The 17,621-nt window shown below is 31.6% G+C and overlaps 1 protein-coding gene across 4 annotated transcripts; it reads right to left on the bottom strand.

Moving 5' to 3' along the window:
• Positions 1-7,407: 7,407 nt before the first annotated feature.
• On the bottom strand, positions 7,408-16,398 carry LOC128176508 (uncharacterized). 4 transcript variants are annotated; one of them, XM_052842905.1, is made up of 16 exons: positions 15,994-16,086; positions 15,783-15,912; positions 15,485-15,607; positions 14,709-14,822; positions 13,847-13,924; positions 13,638-13,762; positions 11,770-11,856; positions 10,425-10,517; positions 10,053-10,166; positions 9,760-9,967; positions 9,489-9,644; positions 9,181-9,266; positions 8,875-8,945; positions 8,509-8,609; positions 8,095-8,383; positions 7,410-7,957 (listed from the first exon to the last, which is right to left on the bottom strand). In XM_052842905.1, the coding sequence occupies exons 2-16, from the start codon at positions 15,847-15,849 to the stop codon at positions 7,876-7,878; spliced, it is 1,794 nt and encodes a 597-aa protein (XP_052698865.1). In that variant the 5' UTR covers positions 15,850-15,912; positions 15,994-16,086; the 3' UTR covers positions 7,410-7,875. The 4 variants fall into 4 exon arrangements, with proteins under 4 accessions (XP_052698866.1, XP_052698867.1, XP_052698865.1 ...); XM_052842904.1 differs by having other exon boundaries at positions 7,411-7,957; positions 15,783-16,398; XM_052842906.1 differs by lacking the exon at positions 11,770-11,856 and having other exon boundaries at positions 7,408-7,957; positions 15,783-16,398.
• Positions 16,399-17,621: the final 1,223 nt, after the last annotated feature.

The raw sequence follows: 17,621 nt of genomic DNA, 5'->3' as shown, positions 1-17,621 counted from the left end.
TGCATACTAAACGGTCGATATGGCGATGATTCCAATAATTATACCTTCCAATCATCACGGGGTCAATCTGTTGTTGATTTCTAATGCGTGCCACACGATATATTTCACCAATGTGAAAACTTCCGTATTATTAACTGTAAAGACATCAAAGAACAATATAGTTTATTCCAACTGCTGGGAAAAAAGTCCAGACCCCCGGACCACGCAGTGTTATATATTATTCGATCTTAAAATATCTTGTGATATCGGGTCGAAAAATACGGCATCTAAGCAAACGAACTCTGATATAAAACCATAATAAGAAAAGGTTCAACCTGCACCACATTCAAAACACATTTATGAAGTCAGAAATTACAAAACAAACATTGCTTTACATAATAATGACGGAAACTCGATTAACCACACAAGAACAAATCGACTCATTATACGATGAGTTTTGCAAAACTATTATAAATGAAATGGAAGAACTCATACCGCAATATGACTGGTCTGTCAAAACAAAGAAGAGAATGCGCGTGCACAAACCATACTGGAACGACGAATTAACTAACTTGTGGAAAACTATTAGTAAACACGAACAATAATTTCGATTCTTCAAATTAAAGCGGCATGAAAGGAATCGTCTAAGACAACAGTACAAAAAATCACTCAATACCCTTTATCGAAAGATACGATTCTATGAACGACAATACCGCAAAAATATCGCAATAGAAGTTGAAACCTTTTCCACTGAAGATCCGAGAAAATTTTGGGAGAAACTTCGAAAGCTTGGTCCGAATTGTAAAACCAGCCACCCTAACGAATGTTACAAAGAAGATGGCACCATTACATCAATCATTAAATTGATTAAAGAGAAATGGAAAAAGAACTTCTCAAAGCTGTATGATAAAAATCGAAATAGTGGTAGTAACAAAGACTTCAAGGCACATGCGATGGCAAAAAAAGTTGAAATAAAAAAGAATATGTCCAAAATACCCTACATTACCAACACTTTCCTTAATCGCGCACTTGACGTAGACGAGGTAAAAGAAGTTGTTTTAAAAGCTAAAAATGGGAAATCAAGCGGCGTAGACGAGTTGCCATATGAAGTGTTGAAGAATGACGCAGTAATTAACGTTCTTCATAAATTGTTTTCACTCTGTTTTGATAACATTAAAATACCCTCTGTGTGGTGGAAAGCAATTATATTTCCAATATTAAAAGACCAAAATTCTGATCCACGTATTATTTACAAATTAAAAAGGTGACACAGATATAAACTGCTGGAAGTGCAAGGCAAAAAAAATCGAAGGTGTGAAAACAATTAAACCTAACTATGAAAATTAGTTTGTTATTAAACCCTTTTTAGTGGATAATTGGAAATTGTAATCCATTTAATGAGATTATGCACCACACCAAATAATAATTGAGCTTTGAATGAAATTACGACTTCAGATAGAACCACGTGTAGTTTTCCTAATGTCGGTTCATTGCGGCAGAAGTATTATTTGGCTGGATATATTGATAGATATACGGGCAAAACAAAGACAAATGAAACTACTTATCATCAATAACTATTATAAAGTGTTTTCATGAAAATTCAATTTCATAAAGTTAAGCAAAATGAAAACTGTTCAAGTCCTGTTTCAATTTGACGGGAAAGCGGTACGATAAAAACAAGCATTCTGAGAGTATTGCATAAGCAATACACGTCCCCTACCGGTAACCCCTTTGATTGAGAATGGCAAAAGTTTGAGACCCTGTATATTAAATATCCCCTATCATAAATGTAGTAATTGTATAGTATGAAATTATGAAAAATGATTATACAGCAAACAATCTCAAAAATCCATTAAAAAAATACATATTTGAAGCAAAGCAAACACAGAAGTCTAGTCTATTATTCAACAGCCAAAACCCAATAACGAACCCGATTGTAATAATAATAATGATAAAACCCTGCCGTTAAAATTTACACAATACTTGACACCATTTTACAGAACTTATTTGTTTGTTATTAGAAATGATAAATGTAATAATACAAATAATGCACGATATTATTTATTATTTTACTGACCACATAATGTCCTCGTTCATTTAGTACACACTGAGCCCGATAACGAACCCGATCATTAAAAAAATCGGAGTGAAAAAAATTAAATTTCTGGAAATTGTGTTGACCAGACGCTACAAAAGTATAAACTTGGTCTGCTGTTTGATATTTTTAAGCTGCTCAGCAAGTTTCACATCATTCGTCAAACGCATGCAGAAAAAAACAACGGAAAACTGAAGTGGGACAGACAGACGGACGGACGGACGGACAGACGGACGGACAGACAGACAGACAGACGGACGGACTGACGGACGCAGAGGAAAGCTATAGTCCCCTCCGGTGAAATCGGTAGGGGACTAATAACGATCATATTATTTGTTTAAATAACATATTTCCACAATTATTTTTCCTTCTTCATTAATAAGTCTATTGACATGCCCCAAAATATTCGGTCAGAAGTGATAGAAGGTGCTTGATTTGATACTGGAAAACGTATTCGAAACTAAGAAAATGGAGGGGGGTGTTGAAATTACCATCTCCGTAATTCATCCTTTATATTTTCGGAAGTTTGATACTACAGTTTAGAAGGGCAAAGAAACGTGATTTAAACAAAAAATAAAAACATTTGGAATTCCGATAATAATATTAATAGTCGCATGCACGACGTAACCGCATACTGGTTCGTTACCGGTAAAACGACTGTACGTTGTTTTGAATTTAGTTTATGCTTTTTAACTTGAGAGAAAACATTGCCTGTATTTTGGGATTTTTACGTATCGAATCAAATATAGACTTCGGTAAATCAGACAGTTAATATTTTACCTGCGCAAAATTATACGAGCGTAATATTTGGGTATATAAAGATGCAGATTTTGAAAAATTAAACTCTCTAATTTCCAACTGCGATTGGGATATTACAATTAACAGCGCTCCAAATATTGATGCGGCAGTTGCACAGTTTACTTCAACATTTATGGCATATGTTCGTGAATGTGTACCCGAAAAAACTATAACCATACGCCCCCGCGATAAACCGTGGTACGACTCGATGCTTCGTAAAACTATGAGAATTAGGGACCGCTTACGAAACAAAGCTTTAAGAACCAATAATGATGCCGACTGGACAAAATTCCGACACGTTCGCAATAAAGTAAATAATATGAAAAAAACACGCTATAACTAATTATTATGATAATATTGAATCTGCATTGCATGATAGTAGTAGGAATGGTAAAATATATTGGAAGTTGATGAAAGATTTATTCAAAGTTAAAGCAACAACTGAAATACCCCCATTGCAATTCTTTGAAAATGGACAACCTACATTAGCCTTTTCAGATATTGAAAAAACAGAAACTTTGAAAAAATATTTTTCATCAATTTCAAATATTGAATCTGCGAATCGTTCATTACCAAATTTATACTATATGTGTAATAATTTTTTTTCAGATATTCACATAGAGGTTCAAGAAGTTTTTGACATTATATCAATCTTGCCCGTTAATAAGGCTATTGGCCCTGATAATATTAGTCATAGAATGTTGAAATATACAAAATTTTCCATTTCAAAACCTTTATGTATGCTTTTTAACAAATCACTTGTTGAAAATTCATTTCCAAATTATTGGAAAATAGCTCATGTTCTACCGCTCTTTAAGAAAGATGATCCATCTGTTGCAAGTAACTACAGACCGGTATCCCTGCTAAGCTGTGTCAGCAAAATTATGGAAAGGATAATTTTTAAGCACGTTTATAATTTCTTTCACGAAAATAATTTATTCTATAAATACCAGGCAGGTTTTTTGCCTGGCCATTCCACGGTATTCCAACTATTAGAAACATATCATAGCATTGTCAAAAGTATAGAAGATGGGAAAATGTGTTGTATGATTTTTTGTGATTTGTCTAAAGCTTTTGACAGGGTGTGGCAAGAAGCCCTAATTTTTAAACTTCAAACTTATGGTATAAGTGGGCATCTTTTACAATGGTTTAAAAGTTACTTAATAATAGAACACAAAGGGTAATGTACAAAAACAAGTTATCATCAACGTTATGTATCAATGCTGGTGTTCCACAAGGGTCAGTATTAGGACCACTTTTATTTCTTATTTACATTAATGATGTAGCAACGAATATGTTATCATTTTGTAGACTTTATGCTGATGATAATTCATTACAGCATTGTGATTTATATACTAAAAACATTGAAATTGTATTGAACCATGATCTGAAAATTCTTAGCGATTGGTCTGACAAGTGGTTATTGAAATTTAATCCGTCTAAAACAAAAGCTGTTTTTTTCACTAAGAAACATGTAGAAGAATTTCCTAAGTTATTTTTTCAAGGGTGTCAACTGGACTATGTTTCAACCCACAGACATCTTGGTTTACTTTTTTCTAATGATTTAAGTTGGTCTCAATATATTAATAATATAGTAAACAGTGCATACAAAAAGTTAGGACTTTTGAAAAAACTTAAGTTTACTCTAGGTAGAACTAATTTATCAAAAATATCACGTTTATTAGACCAGTTCTTGAATATGCTTCTGTAGTATGGGACGGTTGCAATATGTTTGACATGGAGAGATTAGAAAAAGTTCAATTAAGTGCTGCAAGGATTGTTACTGGTTTACCCATTTTAGCATCTACAGATTCTCTCTACACAGAAACTGGCTGGGAATCTCTGGTCAGTCGACGAAATAAGGCTAAATTAATAACCATGTTTAAAATTCATACAAATCAAGTACCTGAGTACTTGAGCAATATTATTCCTCCCGTAACAAAAAATGTCTCAAAATATCACACAAGAAATAGCGAAAATTATAGTGTTCCAATCAGCAGATTAGAACTTTACAAAAAATCTTTTGTACCTGACACCACTCGGAAATGGAATTCTCTCAAATTAGAAGTTAGGGAAGCAACGTCTCTCAACATATTCAAGAAAAACATTACTGATAGTATTCCTCAACCTCCAAAATATTTTTCATTTGGTAAACGCACTATTAATATTTTACATACCAAGTTGAGACACAACTGTATTTGAATTATGATCTGTATAGAAGAAACATTATTGAATCACCCAATTGTATTTGTGGTCAAAAGGAGGATATTTATCACTTTTTCTTTGTATGCAAGAATTATGTAAATGCAAGAAACAATCTTTTTGAATTACTTTTTAATAGGCTTGATGAAACAATTTTAATTAACTCACATTTGCTTCTTTGGGGTAGTGACAATTTGTCTTACAATACAAACTGCTTTATTTTTTCAGCAGTTCAAAAGTTCATTAATGAGTCTGGAAGATTTAATAATTAAATTCCTTTTTGCTTTTGCTTTCTATACTGTACATTAACGTTATCTACTATATATTTGCAATTACTTTGTAAATGTATGTCCATGAATTTAATTATTATAAAGTCAATAACTATAAGTAACATGTAATATTACATGTACTATGACAATTGTATATATTGTATGTATTATCATTAGGAGAGGAACTTGTAAGTTGTAAGAACTTGTTTCCGATCCTTTTGTGTTACTTACACAATAAAATATGTTCAAATCAGACAGTTAATATTTTACCTGTGCAAAATTAGCATAATCTGATGCACTTACAGCATATCATTATAAATACTATACATTTTATTGGTAATTCGGTACGATTTCTACGTTATGGTTGATTATAATGCAACGTGTTTTGTTAAGATGCTCTGCATTTTCAGTTTAAACGGAGATTGTTTTTGCTGCTAGAAATATATAGGTATATGTATATTATGAAAGATAAATTGTGCTCTTTCTTTGTTTAATCTTCTGTTTTAATTGTTTATTTACAATTTTTTCTTTACTAATCATTTCCAGCTGAGTCAAGTTTCGAATTATAAGCAAGATACAGATCTTTGCTCCCAGAACTGAGGCCATGCTTTTGTTCATTCTGAATAGGAAATTCCAAGTTTAAAAATCTTAAGTTGAATGTAATTAACTCTTGTGAACAAAAAGTTGACTCAAACCAGACAGAATTGTGAGTTCTGTATCTTGCTTTTAATTCTACAATTGACGCTGAAATTTTGATTTATCACTAGAAATGTCTCACTAAACGTTAAATATTTGTACAGAAAAATTAAAAGGATGATATGCTATAACAACATTTTAGGGCCCCCTCCTTATACGATGAATCTACACCAACTTTGATGGGTTTTTCAGACACAATTAAATTAAAACGACCTCTTTAAAACAGTTTAAAACATTACTGTTACGGGGATCTATTATCGCTATTCTTAAGAAAAAATTACAGCTGAAAATCATCTTGATTTGTAGCCATTTTTTAACGTTGATTTTGAATAAAGATGAAAATAAAGTGTGGGCCTTAGTAAAATAGAGCGATATGCCTGTCAAAATATATTACAATCTGAGGCTCATGGGGGTGGGTGGGGGTGGGGGTGGGGTTGGGTAGATTAACAAGCATAAAAAAAGATTTCGAGTATGGCTTTGTCTAACTTTGCAAAAAAAAAAAGGGGAGACCCCCTCCCCCTCCACCCAGTTCCGACGCCTATGCATTTGATTATACATGTAATAGCTCTTTAACATATTACATGACAACATTTTTCATTCGAGTGTATTCATTGATCAAGTGAGTAAGGTTATAAAACGTAGCACGAGTTCACGCCTGGTAAACAACAATCGTTTATAATGTGGATGACCAATTAAATATTTGAATGTTTTTAATTTGATCACCTTGAGGTACAATTTTCCTCTTTCACATATAGGAATCTTTTTAAATAAAATACTATAACTAGCTAGTACAATGTAGTTGAAGATGAATATGTACCTATATGCATATTCTCATATATAATTTGATCGTTTGATAAAGTGAGGGGGCAGAACTAAAATAAAGAGAATTGGAAGTTAAGAGTGTACCCCTACCAAAATTTTGTTTTCTATCTTGAATAGGATCTTGTTTTTGGTAAAAATGGTATTTCATAAGGGTATAATGTCATAAATTACGTGTAGATAAATAAGTGTAAAATTTGGATACAGTTTATTTTATGGTATTCTTAAGCTTTTGTTTTTTTTTTGTTTTTCTACCGAGGGGTCATATGGCACAATATCCTTTGCACACCCATATAAAGCCATTGTTGCTCAGGTGAGCGATATGGTCCCATGGGTCTCTTGTTATATAATATTATATTATTAAAATAATTAATTATTATACAAGATGAGTATATATGCTGCCATGCACTTGATAATGTTTTGAATGTGCTTGCATTCAAAATACATTTCAGGTAAATTTACTGTGGAGGGGGGTTGGCCAATAAAACGTAAGCATATCTTTAATACATGAATACTTTTACTCGGTCAGATTCCATGATCTTTTACGTGATTCAAGGAAAAATTAATAAATTATAAAAGTTACAGTGTTCCTTCTACAAACTATGCACCTCGTATGGAATTCTCGCAAAAACTGCAAATTTCGCATTTATTAATAAAACACTTTTCTCAATTCCATTATTTTGAAAATAACGAGAAGATAATTTTTCACAGTTTCAGATTGTCTTTGAAAATATTAGTGAGCCATTCCGAATACGTTTTAATTCACTCATGAAATCACGATACGGTCATTTAGCTGGTCCTCGGTCCGTTATCGTTTGTGAGATTGGGTGTGGTTTCGAACAAGCTGGGTTCAATATTAATATTTTTTAATCAGAAAACAACAAGCAAATGCTCTTAAAGTTCATTCGTTTATTTTCAACACTGATATCAAATAATAGTAGGTCCATCTATAACAGACAGGATCAACAATTTATCCTATTTTATTATCAGAGCCACATTTGTTATCACGCACTGAATTCATTTTTTCACTAATTTTACCTCAGACTTCTCTCTAGTTACCACGTGTATCTGTATGTTTTTGGCCATTACAACTCTGTAACTAAATAAAAATATAAAAATAAAAAAACTAACAAAAATATCACGCTATCTATAGTAAAAGAAAGACAAGAACAAATATAGTTCGGAATAAAAAAAAATTTTATTCAGTACAGAGTAACCCAGTTACTATTTACTTACGTTTGGTTTTGGACCGTGACAATCGCAGTTGACTTGGGATCACGTTTATAACATTTGTTAATTTTGGTGTTTGTTTCTCTACAATATGGGTTCCATTTTCCTGTGCCATCTTTCCAAAACCATTGTCCAAGGGCACATGAAAAACTGGGACCGTCTGTTTCAATATCGGATGACAATGAGTGGTTTCGGAAGTACTTTCCTTTAGTTACATGCAAGATCGGATTCGTCGTTGTTATCGGAGAAGTCTTATTATTTGATGTTTCTGATGAATCCAATGCCTTTTCAAAATCTGCGGAGATTTGTACACATATTGAAATCTTCTATTAAGCATTCAGCTTGTAAAAAAATCAAAGCCTGTATAACCTTGAATAGTCAATATATATCAACACTCTTTCTTTTAACAGGAAGAAGTACCTTCATTGGGGCTTGCCTGAGCTCCGGATGTATAGTTCATCGCAGGCGGCGTCCTCATCAGTTCCCATCGGTGTCTAACCGCTTCCGGTGAAAAGGGATCGCTTTAGGATAAAACGATTCATTTTGTTCAAAAATTTTGTTAAGTCCTATTTCGTATCAGACAAAACATCTAGTATAAACAAGAATGAATGATTGTAAACAGATTTTAAACTGATAAGTGTCAAGGCAATCTCATTATCTATTTCATTTGGGAAGATAGTTTTAGTTAGCATGTCAATATTTATATTTATTGACATCAATTATAACTGCAATTTCTTAGAGATATCAGGACACTGAACACATATCTAAGTAACAAATATCACTTACCAAATCCTAAGGTCAAATTTTCCATTTCTACCAAATCTATACTGACCCAAAAAACCATTCTGCCATCGTACCTACATCATCATTGATACAATTTAAGCATCCATCCATACATACATTTATACTTTATACATTTCGTTTTCAAAACTTTTCAAATTAATTGAAACTTTGACAACGACAGGAACAATATGCAACTGTAATGTCTCTGTTTGAAATGTCTACATCGGAATAAAGAGTGAGTTGGAAATTTGTTCAAGCATTGTCAGTAGAAATCGTGATTGTTTGAACTATTTCTGAACACGATCTTACCAGAATATCTCCATTTTCTACTACTGTCACAACAGATCCAATACTTCCGGTACCACCATCTTGATTTTTCAATTCCCAGTCTGGGCCTTAAGTAAATATAAAAGTTATATACACTTGGTAATAAGTCTATATTAAATTTTATTAGTGCACTTTATATTTATACATATATCAAACCATGGGCTAGGGGAATATTGATACTAAAATTATATTAATGTTTTGCGAAATTAAGAATTTGCAATTATTGAACGCATATTTTTCTATATTGAAAGAATATCCCTATACTTATATCCCATATAATTTTTCACTACCTCTGTGGACTTGGCAGCCTGTTGATATAGGTTCGTTCCTCAAAATTCGAGGTTCATTGCATACCTGAACATCATACACATCACTCTCCAAACATGTTGTTCCATAGCGGTAAATATTTCGGGAGCCAGTATCCCACTCCACCGTCAACCAGCCCACTGGTGATTAAAAAATTATTTAGCAATTGAGTAATTTTAAAGATAAAAAAATCTTGAAGACATGTAAGTGTAATAATGATCATTTTTATTAAGAATGATACAAATATTTATTTACTGTTTTTGCAATGCCCTATAACTGTTCCAGGTCCGAGACTATCCTGGTCATCCCAAACCCAGTCCCGCCCACGTTTGACCCTTGCACCTAAAGGAGGCATCTGGGGGTTTCTTTCTTCAAACCTATTCAAGTCCTCCCCACCCTCCGCTTCTATACGATCGACGGGTCGATATAAGGATTTTTTCAAGCATACTTCAAATATATCATCCTGTACATATAACACTTAATTAATTCTATAATGGTTTATAAAAACAGTCCCATGTAAACAAAACATTTTTTTAAAAATCACATACTTGATCCATTTCTGTAAATTCTTCATCAGGAAATGTACACACCAGTGACGTCATAACACGCTCTCTATCGTTCCCGTCATTCATCATTGTATATGACAGCCTAGACGCTATTTTCTTTAAAAAGATGTTCATTCAATATTTCTGTAGTCACCATTGCTCAAGCCTTTATAAAAATATTTGATTTAGATAGATAGATAGATAGATAGATAGATAGATAGATAGATAGATAGATAGATAATTTATACTAGCACCAATTAAGTTTAAAATGTAACATGTATGTTGCAAAATATATTTTAATTCATATCACAACAAGCTTTGAAGTTTGTTACCATGTTTTGAGATAATTTGGCAAACTGCCTTTAAGTTTGTTACCATGTTTTGAGATAATTTGGCAAACTGCCTGGCTTCATAAGAATGAACTATTTTCCCTCCGCGTGACTGGTTGCAGATAAATTCTAACACCGTCTGAAACAGGCGATAATTTGATCGAAAGTTATTGTAAGGTTTAAAGGTTGAATACATTTGACATAGCAGAAAAAAAAAATAAAATTGCATGTTGAAACTTTGTTCATTTGGTTTACATTTAAAAATGATATTTAACATGATAGAATGTACAAATTATCGAGATATACCAAGAATACGAAAAGTATGCTACACGGTTAAAAAACATAAAGGATTTGTTAGAACACAACATTCCTTTTAAGGAAGGAGTCTTCTCGTTATCAAACATATTTCTTATAATAAGAAATTCATGAAATTTTGACACAGTCAAACGGATCATATTACCAAATGATTCTATCAGTTTTATCAAATTTGACCTTTTCGATTTTGCATAAAGGTCAGGTCAAGGTCACTGCCTTTTTCCTCAACGTAAAGGATAATAAAAATAAGTGTGGGTCTTTGTAGTTCTGTAGACATTTGTTTAAGATTTGAATATTCTTTTTGTCAATGAAATGATAGAATATCAGAATGTCTATCAGCTTATACTACTAAATCGGAATAAATAGTTATACTAAAATTGATATTGCTTAGCCCGCATTTCCTCTAATTTTCTTAAATTTTGAAGAAATTTTTATTATTTTTTTATGCTTCAAATAATAAAATATTTATGATTTTTATGTAAAATAAAGACTTTATAAAAAGATATAAATTGACAGAAAAGCTAATATATTGACCGTTTTATAAGAGAGAAAAACTGATTTTAGTGATTTTTTCACAAAAATCAGTGTATAGAATGGGCGCTTTAAAAAGCCTATAAAAATGTTGTTTGATAGGCAAATCATATTTTAAAAACATATTCTGAAACCCAGATATCATATCATTAGTTTACATTAGTGAACAAAATCCAACATTAATGTTATTGTTTTTAAAATGCTAAATCAGACTCATTAATCTGCAGCAATTCTGAATTGCGCAACATGTGATATTTTCCTACGCCAATATTACGCCAAAAATATAGTCCCTGTTAGATTGTAAACTTTGATTACTTTTTCTATGCCAAGTTGTATGATGATAAAAAAAGAAAGAAAAATATTCTATTTTAATTTCCTTTCATCTTGATTTAATGAACAATTAATCAATTTTACGTTTGACAAGTCGAAAACCAGAAAAGACTCCTTCCTTAAATCGATTTCTTTATTTTTGGCATGTGTATTTCCAAGTAGATACTGAAATGCCGGAGGGGGGGGGGGGGGGGGTTATAACAATTTTATCTCACCCAATCAGGATTTCTACCGACTGGAATACAAAATATAGGCTGAAGTTTTCCCAAATCTCTGGTACACTGTAGTAAATAATCCTTATTCTGTCAAAAGACCAAATCACTATAAAAATGAAATTCGTTGATGATATTTTAATTCAAATTGTCTTTAACGAGGCCGGGTTTAATTTCTTCTACCCTAGATGTTTTAATGAAATTATTTACATGAATTTCTACTGAAATTATTATTAGTTTAAGATGAAAATATCATATATTTACTACATCATTTGTTTAGGGGATCATCTCAAAGTTTATTAATTTTCAACATAGGACCCTGTAGGATTTTGCTTGAAATGCATCAATTTTGAACATTTTTTTTCCTTTTTTTAAACTTCTGCCCTAGTGATTTCTTTTTTTTTTGTTCTACATATGAAATTTATTGCTAAAAGGCATCAGATCGTCAAATAAAAAAAACCCACTTTTATCTCTTGGTTTGTTCCTGGGGTCTTATCAAAGTTGTTGTTTTTTTGGTATGCGCAAATTTGCTAGATAATGGCTATTTCTTATTTAACAAAGGCGGAAATGGTGCATGAACTTTACAGTATTATTAAAACATTCAGAGATATTTAAGTAATTAATTAATATATAACATCACATATTAAGGGTCATTAATATAAAATACATGGTTACTGTCTTGAAATACATGTATTAAGCTATATTTAGGCGAGGTAAGAAAACAACAACTTTCGACAAATTTCGCTGGATATATGCAAGTTGAAACCAAAACGCCATCGCGTCAACTAAGCAACAAGATGACGTCACAATGCAAATAAAACGCTGTGAGAAAGCGTGCGTACTCTAACTGCACTCGGTCTCGTTAAGGAAGGAGTCTTTTCTGGTTTTCGACTTGTCAAACGTAAATTTGATTAATTGTTCATTAAATCAAGATGAAAGGAAATTAAAATAGTATATTTTTCTTTCTTTTTTATTATCATACAACCTGGCATAGAAAAAGTAATCAATGTTTAGAATCTAACAAGGACTATATTTTTGGCGTAAAATTGGCATAGTAAATTATCACATGTTTCGCAATTCAGAATTGCAGCAGATTAACGAGTCTGTTTTAGCATTTAAGAAACTATAACATTAATGTTGGATTTTTTTTTCCAAATGTGAACTAATAATATGATACTTGGGTTTCAGAATATGTTTTTAAAATATGATTTGCCTATCAAATTACATTTTTACAAGCTTTATAAAGCGTCCATTCTATGCATTGGTTTTTTGTGAAAAAATCACTAAAATCGGTTTTTCTCTCTTATTAAATTGTCAATCTGTTAGCTTTTCTGTCCATTTATATCTTTGTATAAAGTCTTCATTATACATAAAATTCAGAAATATTTTATTATTGCAAGCATAAAAAAAAAATCAAAATTTAAGAAAATTAGAGGAAATACAGCTTAAGCAATTTTAGTATAAATATTTATTCCAATTTAGTAGTATAAGCTGATAGACATTCTAATATTCTATCATTTCATTGAAGAATAGAACCTTTAAATCTTAAACAAATGTCTACAGAACTACAAAGAGCTACACTTATTTTTATCATCCTTAACGTTGATGAAAAAGGTAATGACCTTGACCTGACCTTTACGCGAAAACAAAAAGGTCAAATTTGATTAAACTGATAGATTCTGAATCATTTGGTCATATAATCCGTTTGACTGTGTCAAAATCTTTTGAATTTCTGATCATAAGAAGTATGTTTGATAACGATAAGACTCCTTCCTTAAATTCGCAATTTGAATGTATCATCAAAGGTAAAATAAATCAATTATCTATCTATGTTATTTAACAACATTATAACATTAGCATATAATTTATACTTCGTCAGATTCCAATGCTGAATGGTCATTCGAGGAAGAAAAAGAGGTAAAATCTGTTGGTCTACCATCCGATATGAGAATTAACCTTGGATGAATGTATAAATCTCCAACCCTGCGTGTGTGGCCTAAAGATAATACAATAATTTAGATGACGCAAATATCACATTTGAACGATTTTGTATAGAATAAACAAAACATAGATGACCTACTTGCACCATTCACGAAACATCCTTTGGACAATAAAAATGCAGCAGTTAGTGGGGACGATCCTCCAAAGTGAAGATCATCTTGAATGAACAATTTGATTTTAATTGGAATTGTTATCTTATAATTTTGTTATTTACATTTCATGCAAGAACAGTAGAACCATAACTTCCTAGGGAGTTAATAATTATATAATTAGAGACTTAATCAATTTTGAATACTTAGAAAATATCCTCAATTTTAAACTTATTTGGATCAAACCTCAACTTGTATTTATATATGAAAATAGATAATTAAAGGGGCATGGTCACGATTTTTGTTAAATTCTGTTTTCCTGTTTTTATTATTAACCACGCTTTAGGAATGCAGTTTTAGTGATTAAATGAAATTTAAGAGCCAGTTGTTAATTTATAAGCAAGATACAATGCTCACAATTCTTTGTAATGTAAACAAGGCTCGTGCCCTGTTTTTGTTCACATAGGTTCAAAATACCACTAAAAATCTTTTTCAAGTTGTTTTGTCTATCATCTTTTTCATTTTAAGCATACATGTATATAAACAGATCCCAACGTTTACGACATTCACTGAAGGTCTAAAATTGGAATTTTGACTTCAACGTTCATAATGTAAACAAATGTCTTTTTTACAAAGCAAAGAATTGTTAGCTCTGTAACTCGCTTATAAGTCAACAAATTGCACTTAAGTTTTGGTTGCCTTTAAAAAATGCCTTACTGAAGCATTGTAAACATTAAATTCAGAAAAATAATTTTTGACCAAAATCGTGACCATGCCCCTTTAAAATCCAACATGAAATGGCATTCCACAATCTAATAAATCATAAAAATGCTGTTGTTTTGATTTATTTACCTAAACAATGTTTGATATCTTCATAATGGTTTGAAAAATAACGTGTAAACTTGGTTTCTCGTCCACACGCAATGACGGCTACGTTCTCGTCCATTTCCGGGTGCTTTGCATATTCTACAATTAGAAAATTATTGGTCATTAAACCAAGTAAAATTCAAATTCGCGGGACTCTGCGAAGGTTTTTATTTTAATTATATCGTAGGTATTAATTCCAATGTACGTTCATTCAATATAAAAAATATTTTTGAAGTTATTTGGGTAAATTGCAAAAAAGATGCTATCCACAGAATCATTTTCCGTTGTTTTACACTATGCATACTCGAGGCGGCTGTGAATTATTTTTTTTCTGAACGTTTTGACAGGATATAAAAAGAAACCTATATCTTTCGAGCAGTTTCTCCGCTCATAAATAACACAATACACTTATTTTAAAAAAGAAGAGACATCGAAAAAAATAACTTTGATATTATTTCTCGACCAAGCCTCTTTTGATAGTTCTAAATACATGGGAAAAAAATATCTAAGAAAGAAATAACTCGCAGAGAAATAGTTCAGCTAAGCCTTGTTTTATAATACATTGTATATATTCGAACAATTCAATCATTTTAGACGTTTTATACCCGACACTCAACAACGTTGAGAATAAAAAGAAGTTTTTGAGAAAAGGGTTTTCTTTGTATTACAACTTTGACTACATGAAATTTAAAAAGAAATATTTCCCGTTACAGTTATTAACGGCCATGCGAACAAAATTATAAATAAACAAGTAAAATCACCATCAATAATGGACAAAAACGCTTCCTTCATCTGCATGAAACCGTGTTCCCCAAGACTGGAAGACGTGTCTAATATAAACACATTGCATGGACCCTCCCCATATTGATAGCGAAACTCAATGTCTATCACGATAAAACAAATACAAACATTGGAAATATCACAAAATAGCAAATACTCATTTGTAATTGATTTAAATACAGTCATTTAAGTTTAAATATCTGCAATAAAATATCACTATATTTTGATTTGGTATAAATCTGTCATCACAGCCTCACATATATTTTAAACGTTACTCACGTTTTTGAGACTCAATGGCTGCTTGCTGGTTCCAAAACAACTTGGATTCTTTGACAGAATCTTCCATAATTATGACGCGAACAAGGACACTTGGTCAAATTAATCTTACAATGTTGTTTCCACATCCGTTCTAGTAACAATAAGACTTTTTTTTTATTTTCTCAAGCTTGAGTTATTAACAACAACGTCTTATAAAACCAGCAGAACTTACCACTTTCGGCATTGTTTTAAAGAGCACGTAAAAAATGTCGACAGATTAGTTTTCCGTTATTGCACGATGAAGCAGAAAGGACGGAAAACAGCTATGCACAACGTACTTCCTTGTAACATTGCTTCATTCATTAAGGAAAATTACCAAGTTGATATTCTTAAAAAGAACTTACATACGTTTACCAAGAGTTTTTGGTTAAAAATAAGCATTGAAAAAATCCAAAATTGGATAATAGTTAAACGTTAAACGTCAAAATCTAAAATCAAAACATGCAGTTAAAAATAACAAAAGTTAACACTTCCTGAATAGCTACAGTTATGAGGATTTCAATTAAGTGTTTTCCATTTATAACGCACTGAACTAACCAAACTCTTGATTAATTGGGTCCTCCATCTAGTATTAGAGTTTTCGTGGGAATAAGACGAGAATCATGGTGCATAAGCATAAACGCTATGTTTCATTATAGAATGCATGGAATACCCCTAGGAAGTCTGTTCCATACATCTGTTAAATGTAGCTTACACCAAAGGAGCCTCACTTATTTATACTATCACTATATGCAATAGCTTTAAGGATTCATTTTATCAAACATGAATAAAATGGAAGAAAAGCATTAAATTTGTGTGTAACTCTTATACTAAAAGGGCGATATGACCTGAGGACTGATGAGTATTTGTCTGAGGGTCCTTTTTCTGACGATCGGAAGCATATAAAAGCTGTATTTCCCCTAAATGTTTAAGATGGTTTGAAGGCGGGATCATGTTTAAAACATATCAATATCCTTGAAAGGAAGAGCTTTGTATCAAGATAATTATAGTAAACTACATGTATGATAAAGAATTAATTTGCACTAATTTACGAAACAAAAAATCTAAAAATAATAACCTCATAGGACATCACGAGGACAGTTTGGAAGTCATTATAAGTGCATTTTCCCGTATTTTTTACACTAAATAAACAGACGACACCGATTCTTCAGTATTTTTTCTTTTTAAATGTGTATGTAATATTGCCTGAAATAAAATTTACGCTACAACTTTATCATGCAATTTCATAATTATTAACAATACGAATTCCTTTTTCTTTTCGAATATTTATGATAAAATAGTTCATTTTTCATAATTTTTCTTAAATTTTAAGAATATGAGTTATTGTTGGAGTCATTAATCCCTAATAAAAAGTACATAAGTTCAAACTTGCTGGTTTGTTTTAATGTATACTGATATAGGATGCAAAATTTGTTGACGACCCTATATACGGCCCAGCCTCCTGACAGCTTTGATATTTTCTGCATTGACCACAAGGACCAATTAGATAACGACATATATTGAAAAGATGACCTTTACTTGCTGCTTTATACCATATTGAATATGAAAAAGGATTTGAGTTTTACATCTAACTTATACCTCGATGACAATACTTTACACTGGTCATAGTGCGTATGGAAAAAAATGTGACAGTTTGGTTGCATATACAATGTACCTAGCATCGCTATTTAAATTAAGAAGCTTATAAAATATTTTAAGGTCAAGATCTCATAAATGATTACAAGGGCTTGTTAAATGCTATTTTTGGAGAGACTGTAGGCTATCTATCTATCTATCTATCTATCTATATTTTATTCGTCG

The sequence above is a fragment of the Crassostrea angulata genome, chromosome 3 (genome assembly GCF_025612915.1).
Source record: "Crassostrea angulata isolate pt1a10 chromosome 3, ASM2561291v2, whole genome shotgun sequence".
NCBI lineage: Eukaryota > Metazoa > Mollusca > Bivalvia > Ostreida > Ostreidae > Magallana > Magallana angulata.
Note: the sequence above shows the minus strand (reverse complement) of the source record. Positions and strands in the feature narration are given on the sequence as shown.

Bases quoted from the DNA above. Each gene is read 5' to 3' on its own strand.
- LOC128176508 (XM_052842904.1), bottom strand. From the start codon at position 15,849: ATGGAAGATTCTGTCAAAGAATCCAAGTTGTTTTGGAACCAGCAAGCA. The intron at 11,857-13,637 runs GTATAAATTATA...GTCTTTTGACAG, and splicing joins CAGCATTGGAATCTGACGAA to AATAAGGATTATTTACTACA. The intron at 8,384-8,508 runs GTACTTCTTCCT...AAATCTCCGCAG, and splicing joins TCAGGCAAGCCCCAATGAAG to ATTTTGAAAAGGCATTGGAT.